The sequence below is a fragment of the Cyprinodon tularosa genome, unplaced genomic scaffold, assembly GCF_016077235.1.
Source record: "Cyprinodon tularosa strain WSP-4 unplaced genomic scaffold, ASM1607723v1 ctg362, whole genome shotgun sequence".
Taxonomy (NCBI): Eukaryota; Metazoa; Chordata; class Actinopteri; order Cyprinodontiformes; family Cyprinodontidae; genus Cyprinodon; species Cyprinodon tularosa.
Window position 1 is genome coordinate 934,987 of NW_024039077.1, and position 23,006 is coordinate 957,992.

General features: G+C 39.2%; 1 protein-coding gene across 1 annotated transcript; it reads right to left on the reverse strand.

Annotated features, from left to right (window-relative positions):
• Positions 1–8,592: 8,592 nt before the first annotated feature.
• On the reverse strand, positions 8,593–11,025 carry LOC119790374 (helix-loop-helix protein 2-like). The gene is made up of 2 exons (XM_038295903.1): positions 10,422–11,025; positions 8,593–9,125 (listed from the first exon to the last, which is right to left on the reverse strand). The coding sequence occupies exon 2, from the start codon at positions 9,081–9,083 to the stop codon at positions 8,709–8,711; it is 375 nt and encodes a 124-aa protein (XP_038151831.1). The 5' UTR covers positions 9,084–9,125; positions 10,422–11,025; the 3' UTR covers positions 8,593–8,708.
• Between the last annotated feature and the right edge of the window lie 11,981 nt (positions 11,026–23,006).

A 23,006-nucleotide genomic window follows, 5' to 3' on the forward strand; every position in this document is an offset into this window, starting at 1 on the left:
ATGGATGGATGGATGGATGGATGGATGGATGGATGGATGGATGGATGGACGGAACTGAAACACCTCTTTTTAGAGTCTCAAAGATATTTTGATGCAGCATGCCATAAAACGAATAACCATCCAACTGATATTTTAGGTTGTGCTTTGAATCAGTTGTCCTACTTGTCTGATAGATCAACCCTTTTGGCTACATCTATGTTCAGATCCCATTCTTGTTCCGTTCTCTTTGGCGATCCACAGGGGTCTGTCTATGGCCTTGTTTCAGATTTACCTGCTCTCGCTTGGTTCCTGCTGCCATCATCTTTTAAGGATATTTTTTACCATTCTTTTGCAGATGATATCCTTCTTTATATGTATCTCTTTTCATCCAAAGAAAAGTTTCAAAACTTCACATTTTATTAAGCTGCCTGGATTCAATTAAAATATGGATCTCTAAAAGTTTTCCTCAGCTAAATGAGGTAATCCTCATTACAAAAATAACTGTAAAGATAAATCAGATAATTGAGCCAATTGGTTATCGGGCCAAATTGTTAGAGACCTTTGGATAACCTTTGTGGTTGTACCCTAGACAATAACATTAAATCTCTAAATCATTCCTGTTTCTACCATCTGCAACGTTTTGCCAAATGTAGCTGTTGTTTCTTGACCAAAGTAATTTGACCTTGGACAAGAACTTGACTTTGACTTACCAGTTTATATTGCTGAATTTCTATATCCCTACATCCCCATAAGGGCCATGAGGTAATGTGATCAAGACCTTTTGATTGTACATCATGAAAAATTAAAACTAAAGGACACAGAGCCTTTTCTTCTGTGGCCCCAAGACCCTGGAACTCCCTTCTTCCCACTCTCAGATCAGTGGACTTTTAAAGGAAAAGTCTGGTCATATTCAGAATTCAAACTTCTGAAAGTACTTTAAATATGAAATTATTACATGCTGTTCAATAAATGTTTTTAATTAAGAGTAATTTAATTTGAATGTGTTTTACCAGAGACAACCACGTTTGTCAAAGAACACTACTGCCACCTACCGGTTTGTGACGTCACGGTGCGGTATCGGCTGTTGAGCAAGTCCCAATGCTGTATCTGGTATTTGTCACGACGTACTATTATCCAAGTCATCTTGAAAACATTTTTCTTCAAAATGTCGGCTACATATTACGTGTTTTTTCCCTGGCCAGAAGTTCGATGGCAAATCCTCCCTCTTCAAAATTGTTCCAAATAACTAATTTTCTTTTCAAATTTGACCCGATGTATTACAACATCCAACTGCCATGAAAGTTGGGCATTGTCAGTTTAACTATAGCTCTCATGAATTTCAATGGTGAAGTATTAAATAATTGTAGTTGATTACAGATGTGTCTAATAGTTCGCATTGATTTTGCTTGTACATTGGGGAGAATGGCGCTCGGCTTAACACATCGTGACATCACTGCCAGAAGATGTCAGGAGTGAGGTTATACTAAATGGCCGGTTCCGGACTTAGAAATCGCAACGAAAATGATTGCTTTTATTTTTATTTTTTACTGATAAACACTAAATTCATTAAATCACAGCCTACATATTAGTTTTTGGTATAGATAATGATCCATTGATCCTTCCTTGCTGACCGGACTTTTCCTTTAACTAACTCATTTAACTCTGCTTTTACTTTCTTGTATTTATTTTGTTTGTCGAAGCAGTTTGTGATTTTTATCTTAAAAGGTGCCATGTAAATATATTTCTACTTACCTAGCTTAACTGCCTTCAAATTGCAAGATTTAGACCTTTTACGCATTGTTGATATTTATTGCCAAGTATCCATCCTAGCTCCTGTTAGCTGTAGCTGACAAGTCAATAATGTATCTATCTTAATTCTGTAGAGACATTTTTTACGGACATTGCCTTATTTGAGGACATTCAACCATTAGAAAAGTATATTGATGTGTTATTTTAATAAATATCTATACTGCTTACCTAGGCCGCAGCTATATTGAATTTCGAGGTTTTAAAGTTTGAACCGCTAAAATCATTATGTATACTGCCAGGATATAAATCAAGTGATACTTTAGATACATTTACTTCATAGTTCATTGTATAAAGGAAAAGTATTTTTGTGTCTTAGGGAGATTAAACTATTTTGCCGATTTCATATCAACACTGAGAAAAGACTGCGGTGAAGAAAAATCACAAAGGTAAAAAATGTAAGTTTTGTCCGCTTTACAGTTTAGCTATAATTATGTAATGAGAAAATTTCTCTGCTGTGAGATCAATAAAGTCAATCAATCAATCAATAAATAAAGTTAAGAACTGCAACAGAAGTTGGGACACAGTATAAACGTGCAAAAATATTTGTAGGCTTTAGAGGTTTGTTATCAGAGCTAGAATGTTAAAACTGCATCATTAAGACCAGATAACAGCATGTAGAAAATTTAAAGCCGTTATGTTATAAACCAATACATCAAGCTTCCAAGAACTTAACCAATACTTAGTTTATTTTCCAACTGAACTACGGGTCTGCAACCTGTGGCCCCCGACCTGCATGAGGCTTTTGGATTTTCACATTGGCTCCTAATAACTTCCATCAGCAACACTGAAGAAATTAGAGGTGATTTAATATATGAAGGGAATAAGAACAGGGATGGATACAGCAGCCTGTTGCATTTCAATGGCACAGGGTTCAGATCCCATCTGACCACCCAAGCTTCACAGAAAAAGGTTGACTTCTGCTAACCTGATGTGGTTTGAATAAAACCATTTTCTTTCAATCTAACTCAACTACAGTCCTTTTCTGGCCCAATCGATGAGAGCAGGCGTCTAGATATCTAACAAATCATTATAAATATTTGGGTCTTTTCTACTCACACCATTTGGCAATATTACATCTCCACGCTTGCCCTCTCATAAATTTCCATCTCTCCCAACCCTTCTTCCTCGCCGCGTTTCCCACGGGAGGTGCCAGACGGCCAGTAATTTGGTTGTCTTGGCTCGTCTGGAGTAACACCTGCCCCCTCTCTGGGGAGGCAGAGAGCCTTTCAGCCAGGAGCATATATATATGTAGCCTACCACTGCCTTTAGCTGCTGACCACCGAGTGTGTGTTTGCATGTGTGTGTTTGAAGGAGTGAGTATGGGTTTTTTTCTCTAGCTGTGAATGTGTGTTTGGACAGTAGGGTGAATAAGGGGTGATATCTCATAAGTATGCTAAACTGTGAAGCACTTATTACACCTTTCAACATGTGTTTTTTTACAGAGTGCTGAATGTAGATCTGCATGTAGATGTTCTTTTATATTAAGCTCCACTTCATAATCTAAGAAATACAGTACAGCCAAAACAAAACAGCTGAAAAAGCCATGCCTCTTCAAAGGTTTAAAGGCTCCAGTGAATGACTGGGAGAGTCATCATCCATTGCAGTAAAAATGGAACAGAGGAGAAACTTCTGGCCTAAAAAAGTCGTACAAAATGTCAGAGAAAACCATCTAAATCAGATCTCACTGGCCTCAGTTAGTCTGTGAAAATGGAATAAAATGGTATCAATACAAGTATTTCTGCATAAAAATATCTACTCACCACAAACACCACAAAAGTATGTTTCTCATTTAAAAAGAAACATTTTCATTTACAGGTATAGAGGAGGATGTTTTTTTTTCCGGGTGGATCATCAAAATAAGTGGTCCTCCTAAAGGGCTAATTATACTCCCGCAGCAGTGTGTCGCATAAGCTTGTCGCAGGTATGACGCAGACATTTTAGAGTTATGCTCAATTTTCAAGCGTGGTCTGCGCTATTTTTATTCCACAACTAGCTGTGGGTCTAGATACGGCAGAGGAGGTGAGGAAATGGGGGCAAGTTTGCCCGACAACAGAGGGACATGAGGGTGAAAAAGAGCGGGGATCCAGGTGGAAAAAGGGTCCCAGCGTTCTTGCGCACCTCACTCTTCTAGCTGGTCCAACTTTACGAGTCGTGGTCATACAAACAAAACAAGCCGTTAAGGTACCAAACAGGAAATACGCATAGTGCAGAGTGGATGTAAATTTGACCAATCAGAGGCCTCCTGTCTGCGGTCATCTACAAGTTGGGAGAGGTGCAGCAGAGTGTCTGTGAAAGGGGCGGGGACGTCTCTGCGTTCACCGCGACACCGACACAGATGACCTAGTTTTGAAGAATAAATCAGCCTTAACTGTCAATCATTCTTGTGATACGTTTACGTAAGGCCGTCCTTTTTTCACTTACTGGTGGTGAGACTGACGTAGTGAAAAAATTGCAAATCTTCTTTTGGAAAGTAAGCTTGTATGAACGTTGCAAACAACAACTTTTAAACAGAGCATGCACGGGGAGAAATTGGCTCGTGCACACTCTTGGGTTGTGTATGTGCAGTAGAGAGGGCGGGTCTTTTCAAAAATTTGCAAAAATCCTCCACTTTACCTTTAGGAAAATATTCAGTGGATCTGACAAACCAACAATCAAACATGGTGATGGAATAATGATGGTCTGGGGCAACTTTTCTGCTTCTCTCAGTGAATAATTTGCCGTTAACCATAAAATCTTCCCCCTACCAAAATATCCTAATACAGAGTGTCTGGCCATTAGTTTGTGCCCTTAAGCTCAGCCAGGACAATTATCCAAATCACACAAGTAATTTGAAATTTTAAATGTATAAAAACCCTCAAACAAAATAAAGGATTTGGTGCGGCCAAGTAGAAGTCTGAGCTCATAGCCAACGGTGATACTGTGACATGACCATAATCAGGCCAAACATGGTGGAGAACCCATTGGAAGGTATAACAAACCCTCCAGAGGTTTCACACCCTGTTACTTGTAGGGTCCAAGTTGGTTTGGATAGCTTTAATCCTCCAATAGCTTATTATGTTTGACAAATTAGTGTGACAAAAAAAGACAATACAGATCAAATAATATTGGTGTTTTGCTCACTGAAAAGAGATAAATCACAGATACATTTCAATTGGTTTTTGATAAACTCAAATGTCACAGTGGTTAAAGATCAACAAACCAATTAATGATCAATCTGAGCATTATTACTCCCCTAATTATTAGCATAAGGTTTTAAGTCCCATAAAGTTTGAACTCCATAGGCACCCAAATATTTGTATATGTGTATTGCATTTTATTTAGATTCATATTTTGTTCTTCAGAATTCCCCGTCCAGAAAAAATAAAATAAAATAAAATACAAGAACAGGCTCCTGAAGCTGAAGTTCTGATCAGGAATGTAGGAATTGTCAGACTGCCTGAATTTTGTATTAAATATTACTACAGCTCATGAAAAATAGATTAAAGGTTGACTGTTTGGGCTGCTTATCAGCGCTTTGTACGTCATTCTAATCAAAACTAGTGTAGAATTTTTATTTTACATATAGTTTGTGGTATGGCAAGCCCTTTGTGGTAAAAATTGATGTTGCTTTTAATCCACCTGGGTTAAACATTGATCAGAGCTTTATAATTCAACTGAAATGTCACCAAAACTGAAAAGATCAGAAGCTGCTTTGAATTGGCTGCCTTTTTTTTTTCACACCCATAGCTTTTATATAACAAGCTTTTATTGTAAAAAGCACTATTTGATTACTGAGTTTTTAAAAGGAGGGGGACATAATGTAATCCCCTGGTGTAAATTAGTATTCCAGTTGGGATTTTATCATCCCATGGTAAATATGGATTTTTACAGTTTTTTGTCATCAATGGCTTGCCATACATTGATTGGCTAGCTTGAATGACATCATCCCTCCATGTAAACAAGTAATCTACAGGGTTTCTTTTTTTTTTTTTTTTTCAAACTTAACGCTCATTAGCAGAAATGTTTTTAGAAATACTCTAAAATAGGAAGAGGAGTCTTTTATTTTAAGTACTTGTTTTTAATTAAAAATAACACCGGAAAATTTGAAAAAAAAAAAAAAAAATCTGTTAGAAACCAGCTGTCACTCTAAGACTCTACAAAAAATCTGCATAAAGCAACAAGTAGCCTACACAACCCTGAAGAGACGAAAAAAATCTTTGGATAGAGGATATGTGTTTTTTTTTTCTCCTTTTGCTATAAAATTACTTATTGGAATTTTTCAGGATACAAAGAACAGACAAATAAATACATGTACTCTAAAATAAAAGCCTAACAGCACAATGAGGAGAATAAATTCTGACTTTGTTTTTGGTCACAGCAAAAGAAGAGGTTTCATTGTGGTAATCACTGTATAACCCCTTGTAATAAACTGACAGGAAAAAAAAAGGCTAATTTTAAAACTGAATGACGTTCTTTGACGTCCCAACACAACATTTTAGGGAAGCAAATATCTACGGGGCCACGGATGCCCCACACTTCAAGTGCTCAACGTTGCTATCGATCGACAACAAACATTATCAAAGCAAAACAAAGAGACATCAAACATACATCAAAAGCAAACAAGAGATGCGGTGGATTAACAGAAAGTGCCATATTTCTTTCTTTAAAAAAAAAAAAACAGGGAAACACCATCACTTTCCACGTTCAATTTCACAGCCTAAAAATATATTGAAGCAACAAACAATATACATTTATACAGAAAAATGTCAACATAAATAAATTACCAGTAATATAAACACAATTAACAAATAAATAAATAAATAAATAGATACACTTTAAAAATGATTAAGGTCACAATTTCTCATGTCATAAGTAGCACTTGACGCATTTAATCTTTTTTTTTTCCCGTATGGAAAAGTTCATCTAAACTATACGATCTAAAGCAGCTATACGTTTACATCCCTTCATTTTGATGTGAAAAACCGCCCAAAACCCGCCAGGTTATCTGTTAAACCTCAGTCTGACACAGTGAAAAAAGCTAAATGTGCACTGTTAAAAGGAATTTAGGAGCACATTAAAGATTAGCTATAAAATCACTTCAACTTGAACTAAAATTAGCATGTTAATGTGATGTGTAATATTGCTTACATTCCATTTCAGAAATGTTAAATTGGGTCCAAATTAAGCTAGTTTAGCAACAGCGCTAATGCTAAAGTTAAACTCGCTAGCAAGCGGATCCTCAAGAACATGAGGCTGTTAAAAATGGTGAAGAATAAAAATGTTAATTCCTTTATCAGCAATGTTTTACCAGACTATTTTTGGTTTATTTTTTATTGGAGGACAAATCAAATAAGCAATGACATATTTAGCTGATATAAATAACAATAAAAATGACCTTAACTCCTATTTAGGTGTTTATTAGCAGGTACAATTAAATCATTTGCAATCAGGAATTATGTTTAAAATTGATTCATAATAAGCCTTTGCAACTATTTGTCAAATTTTAACTTTTTTTCTGTCAGAACTTGCGTTTATTTCTTAAGGTAATTAATAATAGTGTTTTGTATTTTAATTTTTAAAGCAACAAGTGCTTAAAAAAGGCCTGGATTATAACTGATTAGACAAAGTGGGTTGATTTAACAGGTTTTTGTCAATTTAGGAATAGTAGGTGAGGAGAAACGAAGGAGCTTTATGTCATAGATGTCAGATAGATGTAAGTTACACCTTTAAATATCTAGAAAACTCAAATCCTCATACCTTCAATTTAAAGGAAAACCAGAATGATTTAGAGTTACTCGTTTCTTATTTAATTCTGACAAAATATTATGAGAAGAGTTTAGAAAGTTTTAAATCTGCTCAGGGTGGTGCCAGCAGAGAACATTACAGATAATATCAGTTATATTAAGAACTGTTAAGTTATGTTTGACAAAACTATTTAGTTTATATTTACTATTTCAATACCAACATATTGCTGAAGTCAGACCTTGCTAGCAAGATGAACTTTTTATTGCCTCAAACAAGCTCATCTTTATTGTGGTTGTCTGGGTTAAGGAAGGTGTACCGCCATGTTATTTTTGGCCTCTTTATAACATGGAAGACAAAGTAAATGGGCAAAAATCACTTTGATGATTTGTTAGAATTTCCTAAAAAAATAAACTCAGACTGATGATAAACCCAACTAAAGTATGTAAATTGTTACTCCAATTTAATTGGTTGAATTCTAAGTTGTTGGTTTTTTTCAGTGTAGCTTGTCTGCCTAATACGGAAGAGGATTAGGGCCACTGAAAAAATTAAAAAAGTTAACAGATTTTTAAAATTTTATTGCAATATAATATGAGAAAAAAAAGTCAGAATTCTGACTTAAATCTCTGAATTCTGACTTTTTTCTCAGAATTCGGACTGAATTTTGGCAGCTAACAAACATGTTAGCATCAAGCCGTAGCCATGTCTGTTTTAGAGACTAGCTCTCTTGTTTTAATCACCTTCTGCTTCTCCATTAATGAAATAGCATCACCGGGGACCCCTTAGGGACATAAAAAGTCGCCTAATTCCGTAATTTTCCATCATTGTGTCACTGGCCCTCCCAAACAACTCATCTTTATCAGTGAAGCTGAGTGCTCAAACATATATTCCTTCATGGTACCCATCATTAAGATCCCAAATTCTGATATTAAAGTCAGAATTCTGAGGGGAAAAAAAGTCAGAATTCCGAGAAAAAAATTCAGAATTCTAAAAAAAAAGTCAGATTTCTGAGATTAAAGTCAGAATTCCGACTTTTTTACCCATATTAAACTGAAATAATATTTAAAAGTCAGTTAATTTTTCTTTTTTCCAGTGGCCCTAATCCTCTTCCATAGCCTAAAGTATCAGCTGTAAAAGGCTTAAAAAATACCGCGCTTTCTGTAAAAAACTCCCACACCAGTCCCCCCATCCTCTCCCACTCAGACATCCAACACGTGGTTCAGGTAGGAGATGTAACATATAGCCAGTCTGAGGATCTCGATCTTGGAGAGTTTCTTGTCCGGGGGCAACGTGGGCAGCAGCTTTCGCAGCTCAGCGAAGGCCACGTTGAACGCCTCCACCCGGATGCGCTCCCGGGTGGCGTGCGCGGAGCGGTACTTGGCCGTGGCCCTCCGCCGCCTCCTCTTCTCCTCTCTGCTGAGCGGCTGCTCGGCTTTGCACTTGGCCCGCTGCTCCTCGCCCTCCGTCGGCTCATCCGAGGTGCAGCCGGCGGACTTGAGGCCGTTGAGGAGCGTCTCCGGGTCGGACTGGGTCCAGGAGAGGTCCGCCTCGGCCTGATCCGGACTGAGCATCATGTTTGCACTCGTTTGTGTGGGCGGGCGTTCCTCCTCAAAAACCTGCAAGAAACAATACATTTTTTAACAAATCTTAGAGAATAAAACAACATCCATCTAATCAAAACAGAAGTTAATTAAATATTTAATTAGCAGAGAGGCCTCAGCACAGAAATCCATCAATCTATGAACTCTAAAAATATATTCAATAAAATATAGTTTCAATTTAGGGCTATAAAAAAAAAATACATTAAAAAAAGCTGTCAAATGATACAGAAATGCAATAATCTAACATTTTCAAAAGATCATTTTAATGCCTCTCCAAACTGTGGACATCATTGGACATCTTTTCACTGAAAAAAACTAATGCAACAGTTTTTTTTGCCATTTACTTAATCATATTTATTTACTTTAACACAATTGTTTCATGTAAGCAGGGTAGAACATAAAACAATTGTGTTAAAGTAACTAAATATGATTAAGTAAATGTCAAAATAGGATGCATTTTTTTTTGTTTTCATCTTAATACAAATATACATGTTAAACATATTTACATTTTTAATCAAAATACAGCCTAAAAAGGTTAATATTAAAACTTGTCAAACTGCTCTGACCAACCTGAACCACATTTCAATAATAAACTTACACTTTTAAGTCACAATTTTCACACTTTTAAACAGATTTAAACGTTTAAAATGACAGTACGTCAAGAGAAAGGTTTAATCTTTGTTAATCTCCCCTATGATTATCTAAATAATCTTATAAACGTTTTAAGCAGAAAAGAATCTTAAAGATTGCATTATCTGTAGTACATTTGCATGAAATACCAACAAAAAAAAGATTTAAAGACTAATTTAGTTTTTCATATTTGTAAAAATAAACTAAAACTGATGCTGCTTTAATTTAATGCATGAAAATGTTATATTTTAATTAAAAAGAAGCTTGAATATTTAAAAGATATGTTTAAATGTTTGAATTTATGTATTTCTGGGGGGTTTTAGGAGGGAAAAATAAAACTGGATTCAACTTGTGTTTATTTTTTGAGGAAGAAGCTGGCCATTTTTCCCCCTGAATTAACATAATCAGAATTGGCCATCTGTCACAGTGTGATGAACACATCTGCTGAGCTTATTCTGGAGTGACTTGACAGCAGAAACTAAACAAACAAGACACTTTAAATAAAGCACAACCAAATAAAATGTTGCAGCTAGTTATAAATTATTTGATAAATGGAAAAACTAAAATAAAAACAAACTCTAAACATGATTTTTTTTTTTCAATTTTCTGTTAGTCTACAAATATGACAATATTAAAGGCTATATTCTTTCAAATCAAGAAGATAAAATATTTTTTTCTTACCTTAAAAAGAGTTGGGAGGTAATTTCTTTCTTCTTTTGATTAAGAAACTCCCAATTAACTCATATTCCACGAGCTGAACAAGCATCAGATGTCAAAGAGACGAGGAAATGGAAGAAAATGCACCAAAAAAAAGTACTTCTTTCACTTTTTCCTGCTGGAAACTTGCAACACGAGCATCACAGAAAGCATTGAAAACAGAAAGGAGTGCAAAGTCTTCCTGGGATTAGTTCAGGAGATCTAGAGAAACATTTAGATTTAGAAATAAAAATGCAAAAAAAAAATAAAAAAAACTGATTGGGATGATAAGAGGGGAATCAACCAGCCCTCTGTTGGATTTAGGCAGTAGAGACAATAGATGAGAGTGGCTGTAGGGAGGGCTACTGGTCCATCCGAATGTGGAAGACGGGGATGAAGAGGATGAAGATAAGCGACACTCTTCCAGGTCGGGAATCAGGCAGATCGCAGATAAATCCCCCCCACCTCGTTTCTCTGATTCCTCCTCATCCACCGAGCGTCATGTGAAAGATAAGATCCAAACGATCCCCACTAATAAAGGCTCACTTCATGGACGGAGGGGACGGAATATATTGGAGGAATGGGCATTGTCTAACACCGCCTCCCCCTTCCTTCCCTCCTCCTGCCTCTCCTCCTCCTTTTCTCCTCACGCCCCTCGGCCCTCGAGCGCTCTGCCTCCCGTGGGAGTACTGGGCAAAGGGAAGGCAGAGATGTGTGCATGATAAAGGATGGGTAGAGGGGAGGAGTGGGGGGGTACATGCATGTTGTGAGTTTGTGCATGTGTGCGTGTGTTTTTAGTGAATAGCAATGATTAAAAAATAGAAACTGTTTTGTTTGAGATGCAAGCAGAGAGGGCAACGGGAGGGCGTTTCGGTGGGCGATGAAGGACGGGGTTAACTCTGATTCTTATCATGCATGTTGGCCTCATGTTCTTACAGGATTTAGTCAAATAAAAAAAAAAAAAAACATATTAACAGGTAAAAGTATCCACTAGTTATCCCTGTTAAATTATACCTGTTGTGGGAGGTTGTGTTTGTAATCATGACAGGATCAGGAAAGGAAATTAAACACATTTTTCTGTTATCTTTTATTTCCAGGTGTATGATGGATTATTCAAATATTCAATTGAAAACTCAAGACTGAAAATATGAGCCAGAAGGAGCTTATAAGCAAACCAAACTTTAAGTTTCACTCTCACTCATGAACATCTATCAAAGAGGACCCTAGCAGGCATATGGTAGCTTTGGAGGAGCTGTAGTGACCCACAGCTCAGATGGAGCTTAAATTAACAGGAAACCTACAGCTTTATTGTTGAAAAATGTGTTGGTACAACAAACTTTGCAACTAGGAACACAGAACACATGAAGCAAAAGCTGCTCTACACTGCAAAAACAATCCAGAAATAAGTAAAAAATTGCTTAAATTAAGGATATTTAGCCTTAATTTGAGCAGGTAAATAAGATGATTTGCCAATGGAATGAGTATTTTCACTCTTAAAATAAGATAGTTAGATAATATGCACTTGAAATAAGAAGAAAAAATTGTTTTTTCTTATTTTAAAAGGAAATTGTCTTGTTCCATTGGCAAAGTGTCTTACTTACCTTCTCAAATCAAGGAAAAACGCACTTATTTTAAGAAAAAATAACTTATTGAGATTTCTATTTTTTGCAGTGTAGTTGGATGAGACTCATACGTAACCCTTTTTTACCTAACATTGTACAGCATCAACACGGAGGAGGCAGCATTATGCTTTGGGAATATGGTCCTTCAGGGATAAGGAAGCTGTTTAGAGCTGATGAGATGATAAATGGAGGCCTCTTTCTCATCTGCCATTCATCCAGTTAGATAAAAAGCTGGTATAGAAATGCAATTTCAGTAAAACCAAAGCTTTAGAAAATATCTACAAAGTATTAAGAAGTACTTATTTCAGCTTTGAAGCAAAAGAAATACTGCCACATTCTGGCTTTCACCAACACATGGTAAAGATGGCATCTTCTTTTGAAAGCGGGGTTTTAATGATGAAAATCATCTCCTCTCCTCACCCCAGCGTCCCCATGCCCAGTGGCACCACCAGCACCGGGTCAGGAGGGCAGGGTTCCAGTGGAGGAGCAGCGGCCAGCGAGCGTGGGTTACTAGCTGCGCCTAACGAGGTGATTAAAACGATAAGGGGAAGCACGAATGACTTGGCGTGGCCCGCAGCCACCGCCATGTTTACTGCCACAGCAGACACACTCCCAGACAAACACGCTGTGAATGAGAGCAAAGTTCCAACCACGGCGCCAGAAGGACCGTATCTACGAAGAAAAAAAAAGGGGGGACGTTTGTGCGAGATGACGGACAGCTCGCCTTGGGCTCCGACCGGGTCCGTGTGACACAGAGAGACTCGCAGTGGGGTGTATTGGAGACATGTCAAGACCAGGAGACAGAGGCCTCCTGACAGCTGGAGCCCACGGACACACACACTCACAGTCTAATTGCTCCACAGACAGCAGAGTGGAAATGGCCTGCGTTTGGTGGTCTGCAGCACCCGGACCCCGCCTCAGTCCGCGAGGCTCTCGGCCAAAGACATGAAGGACACCTCCAAGGCTGTTTTGTTGGTGCCTGCTGCAATTACATCCCACAGCTGATGTAGTGAGTGTGGAGACAGGCAGCACACTGCAGGGTGGTGGAGTCACCAGAGAACGGCTAATGGATGTTCTTTAGTCACGGTATTTACTCTTTTCTCAGCCAAATTACACAAACTCAACACCCATCCCGTCTGTTTAAGAAAACATCACAGATCATTAATAAGATTGGTCGTAATTTTTCTCTGAAGCCGTTAAAAATATGTTCGAAGGACAGAAGAGGAAAACTCTGCAACTCATGGTCTGAAGAAATCAAATCACTCCTCTTAGTAACACGACGTACATCAGAGATGTCCAAAGTGCAGCCTCTGGATCTAGTTCTGTCTCCACAACTGCTGAAGATCCATTTCTTTTAAATTAGAGCAAAGTTTTTAATGACAGACTGACATCTTAGGTACGCAAAAGGAAAAAAAAAATCAAGGTTTACTCAAGAGCTTTGTTCATCAAGATCTGCATTTACTCGATCTATTCAATTAAATCAAGCGCATTTCTTTGGAAATAAAGAGAGAACCAAGTATTGTTCTTATTGATTAGAATTGACCTCATGTTTCTCTTGACCCAGCTGAGGCCAGAGGTCGGTAGAGAACCTAAACATTGTACTCAAGTAAGAGTAGCATTACTTTAACTGTTTTTGTTTTTACAAAGTATTTGGTAGAAAAGCCAATTGAGTAACTGAGTGTTGGATAATAACATCAGATTTAATGTTTAGAATTGATGCTGGAAAACAAACTTAATGTGTAAGGCAAGGCAAGGCAAGGCAAATTTATTTGTATAGCACAATTCAGTACAAAGACAATGCAAAGTGCTTTACTTGATTAAAATATAGGAAAATAAAACAGAATCAAAGCAAGCAGGAAGCAAAAAAGAATATTAAAAACAGTTGGACTAAAGAAAAAAAAAAGTTGAACTAATATTGTTTCAGCTGAACTGTTTAACTAGAAAAGTCGAAGGCAATTCTAAACAAATGTGTTTTTAGTCTTGATTTAAAGGAACTCAGGCTTTTCCGCACTTTTACAGTTTTCTGGAAGTTTGTTCCAGATAAGTGGAGCATAGGAACTAAATGCTGCTTCTCCATGTTTAGTTCTGGTTCTAGGTATGCAGAGCAGGCTGGAGCCAGAAGACCTGAGTGGTCTGGAGGGTTGATACACTGATAGCAAGTCTGTGATGTATTTAGGTGCTAAGCCATTCAGAGATTTATTTTAAAGTCTATTCTCTGAGATACAGGGAGCCAGGGTAAGGACTTTAGAACCGGGGTGATGTGCTCTACTTTCTTAGTCTTAGTGAGGACACGGGCAGCAGTGTTCTGGATCAGCTGCAGCTGTCTGATCCACTTTTTAGGCAGACCTGTGAAAACACCGGTGCTAGTAATCAATTAGACTAAAAATAAACGCATGGATTAGTTTTTCCAGATGTGTAAGTTCTGTAATTTTTAAGATTCAGGTGCATAAAGAATCCAAATAAATATCATGAATATAAAAGAACAAGTTTGTGCAGAATGATTATTTTTTTCTTTTTTATGTTAGATAAAACTTAGAAAATCAATCCTTACAATAAGAACTGTATATAAGTTAGGAAAGGATAACAAACTTTAACTGTTAATAGTTCAAATTACAGAGGACAGAGTAGTCAGAGATTTGACTCAAGTAGGAGTAGCAATACTTTACAAGAATATTACTCAAGTAAAAGTAAGAAGTAAACCTACTTCTATAAGTACATTTTTTTGAAAGTGTTTCTCCACTAAATGTGACTAATTACTATCCACCTCATGCTAACCTACAAATAATCGATTTAGATATCTCATTCGAAGGAACTAAGGTTACATTTAACCATTTAGTCAATTCTTAAGAAAGTATATGTATTTTTTTGTATTTTTAGTAAAAAGTCAACGCTTTCTTTGCAGCTTGGAAACATTTTAGATTGTTAATTTAGTCTGACATCATGAAATGTTTTTGGAAACTCCTGCTGTCCATTACATAGTGTAACAGTGCACTGAGCTACAAATTTAGCCAAAAATAGGAGAAAATGTGTCTTTTAACAGTTATTTTAGACTGCACTGCACTCATTGCTCAGAAATTCTTGTTTCATAATATAGGTTTTCTTTTTTCTCAGAAACAATCTTACCACTATTATATGAGTGTCTTTACTGTGCTTCATTGTTACTCTGACAGTAGCAAACTATATAATTAAAATAAACATTAAAAGTAAAGCTTTGGACACAGTCAGACTTATTCAGATCACTACTGCAGCTTTTATTTACTTCCTGGAGTAGGATTATATATTTTCATTATAGCTTTGCAGATCACAGCTGGATCAACCTCACATTTTTTCAAAACAAAACTTTTAACGCAATTAGCAGCAAAAATACTCTGAAGTTATTTCACATATTTTACTTGTGATAACTTTATATTTCCAGCAAAAATAAAAAAAACACTGGGATGTTGTAAAATCGTCATGTCTGAGGTATTTTATCATTTTTATTGTGAAAGGTTACTTTAAAAAGATGACCCTCTAAAAAACAAATTTTATCCAGGCTCCTGAGTCCACTTATTGTAGTTCCCATAATCAATCAGCACTTGCAGACCCACAGGAAGAGCAGAGGTGATTTATAGTTATGATTATTCTTTGCTTGGCTTTTATCACCAGCTGAGGCCTAACGCTGCTGTCGGATTCTCCGGAAATAAGATGCACATTTCAAAGCTGAGATTTTTGAAAAGGATCAAATTATTTTCCAATCTGAGGGAGCCTGTGGTATACCTCCCAGAAGCTCAAAGAACAAACCTATCCTCGTGTAGGTGGACCTGATTTTCAAGAATCCGTCAACAAGAAGTCAGGAAGTGATGTCACTCAGCTGAACCGTCTGTGATGGAGTTATTTCTCTAATCAGTCAAAGCTCAGCAGACACCGCAGCTGTCTGAGTCGCTTGTTACAACAAAAGAACACCTTGAACTCGTGTGACATGCGCCCACCTGTCACCTATCACACAAACAGGCTCAGGTTGGAGCCTTTCGCAGGGAGCAGTGGGCTGGAGCTGTGAAATGGGGAGGATTATTCACTTTGTCAGGAGATGTATGAGGCCTCTCTCAGGTGGACGGCGAGCCACAGGGGGCATCTTTGTGAGGGAGAGGAGCGAGGACAAATTAGATGGCCGTGTAGAAAAGACAGAAGAACAAACGCTTCAGAGACAAAAATGAAGACGAAATGAAGGGGAAAAGGAAACTAAAATGAGAAAGGAAGATGCTGTGACTGATCATTTAGCCCCAGAAGCTCAGCGTTTGACAACGCTCTAACTCTTCTCACATTTGCATCACTCAGACGCTCGCTCACACCCAGCAAAACACTCTGGGGAGAGTGTGACCGCCAACTTTCCCATGTGTTGTGTTCGGGTTTTTTCTTCTTTTTTTTCCAGAGTGGAGGAACAGGCAGTGGGCCCGGACCCCGGGCCCGTGCGCCTCAGAGAGTGAACGGGTAGAGGAGGGGGAGGGGCTGTGGACTCAAGCCTGAACAGGAGGTGTGGGATCCAGAAAGCTGAGGGTCCCATGTGAGAATGTGGCCATCGTTGGAGCTGCTGTGGCAGGCCTCAGCACCATCTGTGCTCCCAGCAGGACGCCCAGAGAGCTCACCGCCACCCAGACACATATGGACACACAAAGGTGCTCGCTTTCTCTCCCTCCCTCCCTCTTAGATATGTGCAGCCACACAAACTCACAGAGCGGGGAGAAATACACTGGGGACCGCAGTGTGAGAGATGAGAGGAAGGATGATGAGTTTGTTGATTGCGCAGTGAACACATCACGTCTTGATGATGATGCTGATCTAAGTGTGATGACTTCAGAGGCACCATTAGTCAGCAAACGAGCCAGCTGTGATTTGACATTTACTCAAAATCACATATTTAATTTTAACAAAAAGGACAGAAAGGTGCTGTTTGGAGCCTAAATGAAAACTACAAGCCATTCTGTGGCTAATGCACATTGATTTTAGAGGCTAAAGCTAGAATATAAGAAGCTGTAGAGATTTACTACAAAGCTTCCAAAAGGAAAGCTGGAGCTTTGCCTGAAGATGGCTAAATAACATGGCTGTTTTGGGCTAAATGGTTAAAGCAGAGGTGCTACTTGCTAAACGGGAAGCTGAACAAGGTAAATTCTGTCAGTTTGTCGATTTATAAGGCCAAAACTTCTACTAAAGGAAGCGTCAGGAATCCATTCTTGTTTGATACATACATGACCCCCATGATCTAATACAGTGGTGTTGGCATCATGAAGTGGGTATACTCTTTGAGTATTGAGAAGCTCATCAAGGCTGTTGGGTTGTCGCACCGGTCTGTGCATGCTGTGCGAGAGCCATAGAGAGGTGCACACGTTTATGGTTGATGCGGATGTAGGTGCAGTAATCGCAAAAACCACAGAGGGTCCTTGATCAACATAACAGGCGGAAATGCAGTTGTCGTTTATTTAAGAATTCATGAGTATTGTAGGTGTTTATGGTGTAGGTGTGTTTATGGTGGCTACGCAGAATTGTACCTTCACCTGCTGCCGAGAGACGTTTTTAAACGTTTTAGATGTTTGTTTTGTTTTTTAAATAACAGATATAAAAAACTTTTTCTTACTTAATAAAAGCTGAATGCATCATATACTACAGGTAGTTGTTACAAGCTTTATTTGTGCAGCAGGTGATGGAAACAACCCTAGTTTGTACCACAAAAATTGGCCAATAAACGTAACCCTGTATGCGGTTTTAAGTCACTGAATAAAAGGTAACAACACTGAATTTAACCAAACTGTTTTACTTGAACCTTCTTCACCATTTGATGTCAGTACAGGCAAACTTGTTCATGGAGAACAACTTTATACCCTCCTATTTGGAATGAGGCTGGCGTGTGCTGTCTGCGCCAAGTTACTGTAATTCAGAAGACCACGCTCAGGGGTTGGGAAGGCAAGTCGCGTCACTTTTGGTGTGCGTGCCCTGTTCCGTGAGGGGAGTATAAGAAGTATAAGAAGATGGATGGAGCTAAATACAAAGGGTTGACGGAGGAACAAAGTTCAAGTCTATAAACAGGTATCTTTTACCTCAGTTTATCTGTCCTGAAACAGAGCCAGATCAACAGCTAAATTGTTAAGAGCAAAAAATTTTATTAAAAAGAATAGCAAAGACCTTAATCAGACTGAGAAAAAAGTCGAAAGACGTTTTGTTTTTGTGTCAAATAAAATCCTGAAACCCATCCAAAGTTTGATTTCCTCCTAACAAAATGTCAGAACTTTCTTGGGTTAAGAGTACTTGCTGTACTTGCTAGACCAACCTTTTTTAACTGAATAATACCATCACCTGCTCATCTGGGCTTACGAGGATCATCAATCCAGTTCTCACCACCATTTCTCATAGTCTCCATTACACCCTCCTCTCCACGGCTTCCTACACATCTTCCTCCAACTGGCTGACCCTCCCACTTTGGCCTCAGGCCCCCCTCTGAAATGCACCTGCCTAATTCAAGGTATTGGGGAGCTTTCTTTAGTCACCCTCCTCCATTTTCCAAGCAACCCACTAACCTTGCTCACTTTCTTTCTCTTCAGCCCTCTTCCTCTCCATCTATGGCCTCCAGCTGGCTGATGAGTTCATTAGGCCTAAAGCTCAGCCAAGGAGCATGGCAGTGTTTGGACCAAACTAGGAGGACATCGGGGGGGGCCTGGTGGCCAATGGGCACGGGCCATGGTCATTGGAGTAGAGTCAGAAAATTCCCTGAATGTCCCACATGTCGATATGTGGGCTCTGTTTATTCTTGGAACTCTGAGACTATTATTTTGTACATTAGCAATCTGGTTTGGGACTCGATTCGCTCTGAAACTTCAGCAGCAAGAGTGCGAGGCGTTGCTTTTTGAAAGGGTCCACGCAAACAATGGGTGGAAACAGATTTCTAATAATCCCCACAGGTTGCAGTGACATCTGGCCCCACACTTGAGCGTTGGTTCAATTAATTCAGAAAATACAAAACAAAAAAGCGCCAGGGGCAAAGATCTGTGGGACTTACCAGAATGCTTTGTATTTGTGTGTGTCAGTGTGTGTGTGTGTATTGATTATGGCATTTCATCAACTTAGCTGTGAAGTGTGAATCTAGCTGAAATTAATGGAGATATGCAGCTGCTTTTTTAGGTGGAGATTCTTGGGGAACAACAAAAAGCTTAATATGTTACATTTACTACACTTCTACCTTTTCTGTTCTCTTCTTCTTCACTCAACAGCAGGTCAGCTGGGGTCGGGGCCTTCGTGGCTGGGCTCAGGTGTAGCCTCAGCTGGCTTGGAGGGGGAGGGGAGGGTGTCGAGAGAGAGGAAGAGGGGAGGTGAGGAGGAGAAAGTGGAGGCAGCTTAGGTGAACCATGAGGGAGTCCATCATGAAACCGGGAAACAAACATGTGATTACGCAAATAAGTGAAAAGGAAAAAAATGGAAACAAACAAAAAAAGCAGCTTTGTCTAACACCCCTTTCTTTTGACACTTCCCCCCCTTCGTGTTTTCTCCTCCCCTCTGCCGCTTCTCTCGCTCCTGTTCTCCTGGGAGCGGCCTGGCCGTGCTCGGCCTGAACGCCATCTGCTGCATAATGTACCGGGATGGAACTCCAAATCCTTCATTTCCACTCGCTGCCTGTCATCCAGTGCGTGCGCGACCACTCCATTCGGTCGCACGCGTCACCTCAAAAGGGTGCGAACGCTTGGACGCGTGTGAGATCTCATTTTACGGATGTTGTGACATCAGCTCATCCAGAGACGATGCTGAGTGATGGCTTTGAAGCAGTAAAACTTGATGCCAAATGTGTTTGTGTGGTTTAGTTAGAGGAGGATTACTTCCCTGTTTTGGACATGCCAGTCTAGTAGTTCTCAGTCTCCACAGAGAGAACAAAACTCTGCTAAGCATGCAGCTTGTTTTTCTTTGGTGATCCATTTCAAGAAGTAACAAAAGCTGTAAATGAAACATTTTTTAAAGCATGAACTCTGGGGAAATCGAGCAGAGAGTGGCACCCTGCCAGGGATGCCTCAAATTTGCTTTTTGTTTACAAGTTAACACACAAAAGTGCACACACACAGAGTCGTGTTTAAGCACCCCGCCCCTCTCAGCAGTGATGGTAACCTGGAGGTGCAAAGAGTTGTCCCTCCAGGTCCCTGTGGGGCCACGGTGAATTGGGGGGCCATCTGTTTTGTGGTAATAAGCTTTCCCTTCCTTCTGCTTTGGCTCATTCTCTCCTCTTCCTCTGTGCGTTTGTTTGCGTTTCTGAAAGGTTCCCCGTGTTTTCCACATCTCGAGGCACTACTCACAAAGGCATAAAAGGATGCAATGTTTCTGTACACAAACACAATCAGCCAACAAGCAAGCCAAATGAACAGAGACTTGGTGAAATATCACAGAGTGAACCCTGAACCCTAAACCACTGTCTATGTCTACTGATATAAAGAAAATGTGACACATCAGAACCTCACATGAACCTAATGCCCATCGCCACAAGCTACTGTAAAGACAATACAGTTTGGATTTTTGAGATGCATGTTTTTCAGTTACATATTGAAAAGTACTTCAATATTGTGCAATTGGGGAATAAAAAAAACAACAACAATCAATCAACAAGGCTGGAGGCCGACTCTTTTGTAGACCCTTTTGCATCTTTAGGATTCCCAACAACACCGCAACAATGGAGCAATTTCAGTGTGACCTTTAAATGAATGGGGTAATGTGCTTGAATGAAAAAGAGTTTAAAACACAAATATTTTAAACATCCATCCATTGGAAACACAGTCTCTGAGACCCTAGGGTCAGAGAAGAACTCCTCAGGCACGGCTGAAATTGAAGCAATCCTTGATGTAGTTCGAGACGAAATGCTTGAACACCATGGAGGTGAAGACACTCCAGTGGATTCATTGATTCTATGGGATCTTTTATTATTCGCAGGAGGAATATTTCAAATTCATGCTCATTGATTGAAAAACAATCTAAAAACTGGGGAACCCAATGTGGCCAGGTCAGATTCCCTGACACCCAGGAAGGAAATTATTGGTGGAAAAAAAGTCATCCGAAGATACTAAAACCTCTCAAGGTACGAAAGCCACAAGAACTTCTTTTTGAGGCACTCCATGAAGATGCTCTTCAAGATGCATCAACTGACGTAGCTTCAGGTATGGCCAAAGTAAAGATGTCAAATTAAAACTAATTTAACTGGTTTAGCTACCAAGGTGGTGTTGCTGCAAATGTATCCTTAATGTAGATATTGATGTGGCAGCTCTTTAGTCACTGTGGATTAAGGAAAAGTATGAATTGAGTCTAGCCCCAAACCACTTTTACAACCAGTCCAGTTGGAAGACAAAGCTGTGCTGTGGACTTTGTACAACATCCTCCTGTAGTGCTTATTCGTGTTCATCTGTAGAAGAACTTTATGTAGCAGCGGTGAACAGTAGCTTTGGCCCACCGACTCCCCAAGGTAAATCCCACAAGCATCGTACCTCTCTGTTGGAGTCCCCTGCATGACTGTCCATCATTGACAACTGTCTGATTGTTTAAGTTTGGAGAAACATTGGGCATTAGAAGGCACTTGATCGATCAGAAGAGTTGCCATGGTTACAGTGTGATGTGATGGTGAGAGGCTGAATTAAAAGGAAGCAGTCAGGGAGAGGCTCATGGTCTTGAGTTTGCCTCAATCACACGTTTAAAAGACCCAAATGTCACTATGGCCGCGCCTGACCTTTGAATTTCATTGGAGAAATAAAGTTCGTAAAGTAGGCAGATTCCCTTCTCTACACTCCTGAAAATGTGGAAATGATAAACCAGGTTAGAGGCAAAATAAAAACCCGTCTGCAGCTGTGTCTCTGCTCCTGAGCAAGACAATTCAAAGCTAACAGCACACATATGTTTCATTATCCAGTGTGCATGACAACAACGATATGTCATCTGATATTGTTCATTATCCTGGCTGTGGCATTATCCGATTTCTCCCTACCTATGGCAGCTTTCAATACGCTCATGAGTTATATCATGATTATGAGCGGTCTGGATGCGGGGATGCTGTCTGCATCTCATTGTGTGAGAATGAAGTGGATCAATAAACCAGAGGGGACTGAATCAGGGGGCTCCTGCATGTGTGAGAGATCTGTGTTTGTGTGCCTCACGGCCTTGGGAGATCCCAGCGCACAACCGTGTCTGGCCTCATACCGTTTCCATCTTTTTAAGAGAAGCGTTTTGAGCAACATTTAGGTAGCAGGAAAAGATTAAATCTCACAGTATGTCAGGCTACAGACGGCTTTGTTACAAACTTCACGAGGCTATATCTCTTCTGTGGCGCAGCAGGCAGGCCATCGGGCAGGCAGCCAGAAGCCGGGCTCTCGCTCGCTCTCATTTAAGAGCAGATTTACAAGCAGTTTGTTGCAGGAGCTGAGGTGCCTTTTCAGGATGTGTTCTGCCTAGTTAGGATGTGAATACATCTGTTGTGTCATCCAGAGTGCAGCAAACAAGCTGTCAGGCAGTCTGTGTTATGAATTTTGAAAAATCTGAGTCCTCTAATAGCTCAGGGGCTTTGCTAGCTTGTTTGGAGAATGACAAAATCATAAGTCCTGTACATATATATATATATATATATACATATATATATATATATATATATATATATATATATATATATATATATATATATATATATATATATATATATATACATACATACATACATACATACACACACACACAACCATATACATACATATATAAATGCATACATACCATGTGTTGCTCATATCCTGTGCATAACTTTTCAGCTGTTTTAATAAGAACTTTTGAAAACTTCTCTATAAGCTGAATCTAGAAACTGATCAGTATCCAGATGTGTTTAATCTACAGTAAGCAGAACTACAAATTGTCCAACATTTTGTTTGAAGTTGCATATTTACCTTAACATGTCCTCTTCCTTCCCCCTCTGCGA

Bases quoted from the DNA above. Each gene is read 5' to 3' on its own strand.
- LOC119790374 (XM_038295903.1), bottom strand. From the start codon at position 9,083: ATGATGCTCAGTCCGGATCAGGCCGAGGCGGACCTCTCCTGGACCCAG.